Source organism: Triticum urartu, unplaced genomic scaffold, assembly GCF_003073215.2.
Source record: "Triticum urartu cultivar G1812 unplaced genomic scaffold, Tu2.1 TuUngrouped_contig_8926, whole genome shotgun sequence".
Taxonomy (NCBI): Eukaryota; Viridiplantae; Streptophyta; class Magnoliopsida; order Poales; family Poaceae; genus Triticum; species Triticum urartu.
This window is the reverse complement of record NW_024119923.1, coordinates 6,790-15,284: the sequence shown is the minus strand read 5'-3', so window position 1 is coordinate 15,284 and position 8,495 is coordinate 6,790. Positions and strand designations below refer to the sequence as shown.

At 40.7% G+C, this 8,495-nt stretch overlaps 1 protein-coding gene across 4 annotated transcripts; it reads right to left on the bottom strand.

Annotated features, from left to right (window-relative positions):
* Positions 1-4,696: 4,696 nt before the first annotated feature.
* Positions 4,697-7,170, bottom strand: LOC125532059 (clumping factor A-like). Of its 4 annotated transcripts, XR_007293712.1 has the most exons (5): positions 7,075-7,155; positions 6,357-6,656; positions 5,670-5,750; positions 5,094-5,350; positions 4,697-5,012 (listed from the first exon to the last, which is right to left on the bottom strand). XR_007293712.1 is itself a non-coding variant. In XM_048696239.1 (4 exons), the coding sequence occupies exons 2-4, from the start codon at positions 6,640-6,642 to the stop codon at positions 5,292-5,294; spliced, it is 426 nt and encodes a 141-aa protein (XP_048552196.1). In that variant the 5' UTR covers positions 6,643-6,656; positions 7,075-7,155; the 3' UTR covers positions 4,697-5,291. The 4 variants fall into 4 exon arrangements, 3 of the variants coding, with proteins under 3 accessions (XP_048552196.1, XP_048552195.1, XP_048552194.1); XM_048696239.1 differs by having other exon boundaries at positions 4,697-5,350; XM_048696238.1 differs by lacking the exon at positions 5,094-5,350 and having other exon boundaries at positions 4,698-5,012.
* Between the last annotated feature and the right edge of the window lie 1,325 nt (positions 7,171-8,495).

The following is an 8,495-nucleotide window of genomic DNA, read 5'->3' as shown; positions in this document are numbered from 1 at the left end:
AGTAGCAGTGTCAAAGCAAGACAAAAACAAAACTCCCCTATATTATGAAGCCAGCTTGAACTTATTATATGCGTGTTCTTAGCTTCTTGTTTATTTTTCTCTCAGCGATAGGATGAATGTCTCCCACTCCATTTTGTTTTTTCTTACTCTCTGCTACTCATTTTATTTTCGTATGCCATCCAAGCCTATGGGCTGCCTTTCCTTTGTTCTCGGCCCGTTTGGCCCTTTTGTCACGACACATCTAAGCAGCCCAAAGATAGTGATCTGTCTACTCCACTCTTCTCCTACCGTTGGATCTGCTATCTTGTCGTTGCCTCCCACCTGCGCTCTATAACCTACTCACTTGCTTCATCCACATCACCAGCCACACCGCCGCGCTCCCCGGCCTAGCCATTTCTAGGGTTTCTTCACTCCCCATACCTTCTCGCTCTCGCCTAATGGCATCATCTTCAACCGGCAAAGGTGCGACCCACGCTGCCGTTCTATCCACATGCAAGTTCCATTACTAGACTGTTGGTCTATACACCCGTTCCTCCTCTGTTCCTGCATAGATCTAATTTTCTTTCCTCAATGGTTAAGCTAAAATCTCGCTCAAACCTGAATTTCTTTATAATGCTGCTAGGTCTTTCGCCCTCATTTGTCTCTCTGAGAAGAGATATAACAAGAGATTTTGTTTCTTATGGAGATACAAAATGCCCAGAAATTCGGACGCATTGTCATTTCCAAGTTATTTTCTCTCCTGATAATAGAGCCATACAGAATAGATTTCATGATGCGCTGGCTCAGGCTTTCAACTTAGATGGCGATGTTTTCTCTCTAGACAGTCCTGACGAAGAATTTCTAATTAGCATCCTAGATAAACCACAATACTGTCAAACAGTGCAGTTTCTTCAATCTAACCAGAGACTTAGCTTGGGCAGCATTCATTTTCCCACCCTGCCTACAGATGAAGCAATACCATATTGTAGTACTCCCAGTTATGATTCTCATGATAACTATGCGGGATTCGAAGTCTTGATTGAGATAAGAAACCTGCCACTCCACCTTTGGACATTCAAAACAGCATATTTTATGTTGCATCCATATTGTGTTGTTTCTGAGCTTTACCCTAACACAATGGCCCACAAAGATCTTTCGGTGTTTCGATGCGTTTGCTGGACAGACACACCAGAAAATGTGCCATTACGGATGAAAATTAAGGTTAGGCGTAGGTTTCGACATCTAGCGAGCACATTACTAGGCCTCCACCTAGACATGTTCACTGTGCCTATTAGAGTGATTAACAACCCTTTCAATAAGAAGTTGAGACCAGTTGAGCTATTGCCACCTACCAGAAACTCGACACAGCCCCGTTGCTGCTGCTGCACCGCATTGTTTCCTTCAAGACACAGAGGTTGACCCCGATAGATTCCAGGAATTATTACACTCTATAATCCTCAAACATGGTGATGGTTTCGAACCTATTAGCACAGAAGAGGTGTTCTCTGCAATAATTCAACACGCACCAGCATCTAGATATGTTCATATAAAACCAATCAGTTATGATGCTTTCCTTGTGCATTATGAAGGGGATGTTCAATTTGCTACATTTGCCGCATTTAGATCGACTGTTGTTGGTAGAGGACACATCGAACTTGGTGACCGCATCTTCAGAGCTATTCCTTGGTATCCTTCTTATGGTAGCGAACAAACTTAACTTACCAGATTCGTTCGCATTGTTATGAGTGAAGTTCCAGCTGGGCTTCTGCAACATGAGATAGCAAACCAGCTACTTAGCCCATTCATTTTGGTTGAGGGGAATGATATGCCTGGACAAGGCTTAATAGATACAGATAAGTATAACTGCTTCGGATGGGTTGACAGTGTAATTGATATCCCGGACTACATCATCATCTACATAACACCTAGAAGATGCCAATCAGACTATATGCATACCGAACATCACTACATGCCCCTATATCCACGACGTGCAAAGATAATGGTTGAGCCTCCAAACATGCCAAGAAACTAAGGTATAATATATGCATGGATAGGTTCATATATTGTATTAACAAATTGCTATGATATCTTAACAAAATTGGTTTTTCATTCCAGGCAGGAATGTTGCAGCAGCCAGTCTACAAACCCACTTCCATTCTGCTTCCTAGGAAAATAATGTAGGTCAAACAACGCAGCAAAGCACGCCCTTTGGCTATCTTTTAGAGATGGCCTATCATGACACCTATTATGTACCACTACATATTTTTGTTTCTAGACTAAATATGCTTTTTTAAGTCCTTGCGTGTTTACTATGTAATACATCTGAGCAAATGTACTATCTAATTCCCCTCAATTTTATTTAAGATCATGGATTGATGAGCCCATTTTGTTCTACCTGCTACATAAGGCCTGGGATTGTGTTGTTTAGGCCCAGTCCCAGCAGCCCACACAAGAAGCCCATCGGGTCCTCATATTACTATCATGAGGACTGCCAACTGCCCTAGATCGACAGATAGCTCCTTTTTAGAACCCTAGATCGACAGCCCTCTCCTCCTCATACGACAAGCGTCACCTTTTCCACCGATGGAATCGCCGACCGATCCACCACCAAGTTTGCTGGTTGATGCCACTCCTTCTGTCTCAGCGCCTCGTGAGCAGCACTCCTCCACTGAACCGCGGTTAACTGCTGCACCTTAACGCATTCACTTCTTCGTTCAAACTACAACCATAAACAACGTTTAATTTATTCCACGTCTTTTACAGGAGACACCAGCAGATGCAGAGGAGATACACGGCAGCTTTTCTCCAGAAGAAGAATTTTCAACCAATGACCAGCCTGAAGAACAACACCCAAAGGTTATATCTCTTCCCCAAGACAACACACATTCTTATAAACAGAGCAATTTGCCTGATCTATGCTTTTGCTATGGTGAATGATTACTACAGAGTGATGCACCATCTCTAGAAGAGATCCACAACCACTTGTCCTCATATGTAGCATGGTACAATGAGTATGAGAACTCACAGGGAATTTCTAAGTTTAGTGTTCTACCCCTGCATTTGATAGATGGACTACATTTATAACCTAAGCTATGATCGATGGAAAAAAAACAATTAATATCAATGAAGCAAAAACAACTATTTTATTTTGGATATTAGGCAATGCTTCTTAGCGCAGTAAATAACAGCATAGTTCTTTGCCTTTCTCATTTGGTAGGTTGCACGCTTAATATTATTCCTGCAACAGCTTCTAGCTTTGGAAAACAAGCGCCTCACTACCATGTACATTACAATACGACAATATCCTAAATTTCATGTATTCTACTGCATTGTCCTTTAGAATAATCTAGATACCTATAAAACAAAGGATCCTGGTAGATATCAAATTCACAGTTTTACCCATACTTTGCAAATTAATCTCTCCTATTATGGCTTGACATATATTTAATATCATAGGCTGCACCACCCCCTGGTGAAAATACATTACAAGATGATGCTAGATGCTCTTCTACAAGCTTTGGGCCTTCCAATGGCTGAGTACCGTACCAAGCAATGCAATGGCGCAAGAATCTGTGCGACTGTTTTTTTTCCACACGCCTGGATCGTACCTTGGAAATGATGACAATCGAATGGCTATCCCTGGAATACAGTCTATAAATTATGCAATGTCAGAGGACACAACTTCTATGGAAGCAATTGGGTACATAAAATGCATGGTGAAAACAGAAATAAGAGACTACAATTACAGTGCTATGAAGAAGCTCAAGGAAGAAAATACATAACTGAAGCATGAACTGGCTATAGCCAAAAAACAAAAAGAAAAGATGAAGACCAAAACCAAGTCCATGAAGAAAAATCTCAAGATGGTCAGGTACAAAAACAAGAACAATGCAATGGGCTGGTTTGTTCTGACAAGACACATGCATGGGCTCTCTAATCATATATGCAATGTAACGGCACTCAATAAATCTGCTGGTAAAGAACCCATAGATCTACTTATCAATGGACCTCTTATCAACATCGAGAAGGTGGCGGAAAGGATCAGGTGTAGAGTGATCAAGTCAGAGAAGAAATTCAGAAGCTTCAGAAGGGGTTTTTAAAATGATGCGATGGAAAATGCCCTAGACTAAGCCTTCGGAAGCTGTGATGTATTTTCCACCTTTTGTGTAACTTGCATGGAGTAATGAACCAAGATGTACTTTTGCTTTCTGTTTAGACCACGTTCAAACCAAGAGTTAACCTACCTATGTACTTGAGCACTACTGGTCGTTTTATTCAAAATGTATGGGTTTATGTTGTCTGTGCCTACTACATTCTTGTTAAGACAATAACTTTGGCCTCGTCTCGCATTGGCCGTGAAGAGAGGTGCAAAGAGGATATTATTTGCCCAGAACAATGGGCTGTTTAACAATTTCAACATCAGCCAGGGCACCTTTGCAACCAAACTAAAAGAAACCACCCAGGCTTTCTATCCTTTCTTACAGAGTATTTTGCTGGATACTACAATTTCTTTTCCAGTTCAGAACTGCAAAATACTTGATACCTTAAAGCAAACACGATTAGAACCTTAACAAAGAGCCCATAGCTCACACATAGTTCATATTTTCAATCATCATTGCATTACATAACCATCACGACAGAGAGATTGCAAAAAAAAGAAACACATACTGCCTGCGCAACCCAACACACCTAGCTAGAGTCCATGCAACAACTAAACTTACCTAGCTAAGAGCCCATAGCTCACACATAGTTCATATTTTCAATCATCATTGCATTACATAACCATCACGACAGAGAGATTGCTAACAAAAGAAACACATACTGCCTGCGCAACCCAACACACCTAGCTAGAGTCCATGCAACAACTAAACTTACCTAGCTAAGAGCCCATAGCTCACACATAGTTAATGGTTTCGATCATATTACATAACCATCATTACGAAGACTTGAAACTATACTCAGGCATAGATATATATACATGCCCTTATAGAACACCTTAACATACTCCTCCTTAAACGCTGCGTTGTAAGCACCTGCAAACGCACATACTTGCTTAGACCAGGTAATAAAACAGCAATCCTTCTACAGATTAAAACACAGTGCATATACAAAACTTTTAGATCTTGTGAACGGTGAATTCTGGTTTCCCCTTGCGAACTCGAAGAGAGAAAACACACATATCCCCTTTTGTCAGCTTTGCTTTCTCTGCAAAGTGACCCCAGTTCCATATTATGGTAGCCCTGTTGTCCACACCATTAATAAGGCGAACACGCCTTACACAACTTCCAGATGATAGATGAATCTTCACCCCATCAACAGGAGTAGCAATGAAATCCGCTAGATACTGCTTCGTAAACAAAGCAGAAAAGTACTGCAAAAGAACACCAGGGCTATAGTCATGTGCCATGATAAACTAATAAACTAATGCAAATATAAATGTTTTTTGAGATTTCAAACCATTCTCTGCCCAAGCTTGGCAAATGTCTTATTCAGCTCACAAACATAGTGGCCAATAGCAGGCTCAACTGATTCAACATAATGCTTGGGATGCTTCCAAGCACACATTGATATCTTAAATCTCTTTGAATACATGCATTTAGCATTAGTAATTGGATTATATCTAGTACATAGGTTAGTTTAATCCAACCACCGAGCAGTGGAAACAATAGACCATAAAAAATAACATTTACCAACTGTGTACTCTTTAGGGCAATCACAGATGTTCATGCATGCTTTCCAGGGCTTCTTCTCCTTCATGCGCCTATGAACACCTACATCATTGAACAGGCCAAGAAAATATAAGTTAAAAAAATTGCAATAGCTGACATGGTTATATCTCACAATTTTCTGAATTCTGGTGTTGGTTTTAATATTTTGCAAAGCTCATGCAGTGTGCATTGGACAATGTTGTGGAGGGTCCAAAAAATATACCGGCCATGTGCCCTTCTTCTTTCTCTTATCAATCAATCAACCAACTTTGAGTAAAAAAATGAATGAGCCATTGCCTTTTGAAAAGAAAATACATGTGGCGCATATGCCCGCTGAATACATATGATCTGTGGTATTCCCATCAACAATTGAAAGATTCAATTAAGACTGAATTAGTTACTTCTACACATAGTAAAGAATAAAAGCTTAAAAACTGCCAAAACATATTCGGTCAAATCAGCAACAATCCAAAATTGCAACAACCATGATATTCAGAAACACTGAACGACCGACATCATTCTACTTCTATTCCTAACAATGCCACTCCCTTCCATCAGACATGCATACTGACTTTTGGCATAATCAATATAAATGAACTTGATTTTATACTGTAATACATATCAAAATCCCACAAACTACAAAATATCTCACTAAAACGCATATGATACCTTTAGCACGGATGGTGTGAGCGCCTTCATCAGAGCTGCTGCTCATGTCTTCATCAGAGCTGGTGTAGGCGCCCTCATCTAGACTATTGTACTCGCCTTCATCAGAGCTTATGTGCTTCCCTTCATCAGAGCTGATGTACACCACTCCATCAGAGCTCATGGATGCTCCTTCATAGGAGGAGCTATAACCCGATCCATCTGAGCTGCTGTCCAAGTTTTCGTTAGAGCCACTGTCGGCGCTTCCATCAGAACTGACATCCACAGGCTCAGTTCGAGATCCCCTCATACTCACCCGTCGCACTGACCTACGGCACAATCGATTCTCAATCAAAACAATGGCAATGAAGAGACAAAAGGAAGAACACGAAATCAACATGGTGTAGGAAAAATAAGAGTAAACATCAAGGTCAGGAAAGGATAACGAATCTCAACCAGCAGTCCAGGCAATGGACGCCATTGCAGCAGACGAGAGCACACCACCGGTGAATAAGAAGAGGCAATCAAACCTAAGAGAGAACGCGACACAACGAGGAGGAGAAAGAGAGCACAAGATCTTGCAAGAGGGGAAAACGAACCAAAATAGAAAGAATCACAGCAAAAAAATAGCCAATATGACGGGAATCACCACAAAAAGAGAAGAGATGCAAGATCGAGATAGATGGAAACTAAATTCATACATGCAGACCATTCCGAAATCAAGAGAGGCAAGAAATCTCACCGGTCGCGGCTGACGAAGCGCCTCTGTCACCACCAGCTGAGAAATCGAGAGAGAGAAGAAGGAGATAGACTGTCCTCGTTGGCTCCGCCCCCTGCCGCTTCATATTCGCCTCCTCACAGGCCACACACATCGCTCTATGTGGGCTGGGCCCAATAATATATGGGCTATTCTAGTACTTGTTGATCCCTATAACTCCCTACATGCACAACAAAGGCACCTTTTTTTTTCTTAAGTTTCTTATCTGTTCTCCTCTTTTTTCCAAGAAATATATGCATGCCCAGGTTTTTCATCATGATAACCATGTTTTCAAACTTACTAAAAAATACAACCATGCCAACTTTACTCTCTCATCATAGTGGCCGTTTTTTCAGAACGTACATATTCATATCTATTATGCAAAAAAACATAGATTTCATATCTTTCCCCCTCTTTTTTTCCCAATAAATATATGCATGGCCAGATTTTTTATCATGATAATCATGTTTCCAAACTTGCTAAAAGAATACAACCATGCCGGCTTTACTCTCTCATCATACTGGCCATTTTTTTCAAATTGAACATATTCATATCTATTATGCAAAAAAAAACTAAGGTTTCATATCTCTTCCCCTATTTTTTTCCCAAGAAATATATGCATGGACACATTTTTCATCATGATAACCATGATTTCAATCATAGTGGCCATTTTTTCAACTTGAACATATTCATATTATGCAAAATTACCCTTTTCCCAGACTATTATTTAACAACGCAATAAACATGTTTATAAAATACCATGGTTTAGTTGAAGGTTCTTGCAGCATGAAACTATTTTCATCGACAACATGTCTTCAGCGGGTCTCTGCGCCATTTGGCGCAATGGGTCAACTAGTACAATAAATTAAGACAACTCCTATGGCTCCTGCCGGTTGTCATACTCATCGACATGCAAGTCATGATTCCTATTACAAGAACATGATCAATCTCATACATCACATACATCATTCATTGCATCCTTTTGGCCATATCACATCACATAGCATACCCTCCAAAAACAAGTTAGGTGTCCTCTAATTGTTGTTGCATGTTTTACGTGGCTGCTAAGGGTTTCTAGCAAGAACATTTCTTACCTACGCAAAAGCCACAACGGTGATATGCCAATTGCTATTTACCCTTCATAAGGACCCTCTTCCTCGAATCTGATCCGACTAAAGTGGGAGATACAGACACCCGCTAGCCACCTTATGCATCAAGTGCATGTCAGTCGGTGAACCAGTCTCACGTAAGCGTATGTGTAAGGTTGGTCCAGGGCGCTTCATCCCACAATGCCGCCGAATAGAGATAATACTAGTAACGGTAAGCAGATTGAACAAATCATCACCCACAACAATTTATGTTCTACTCGTGCATAGAATCTACGCATAGACCTGGCTCATGATGCC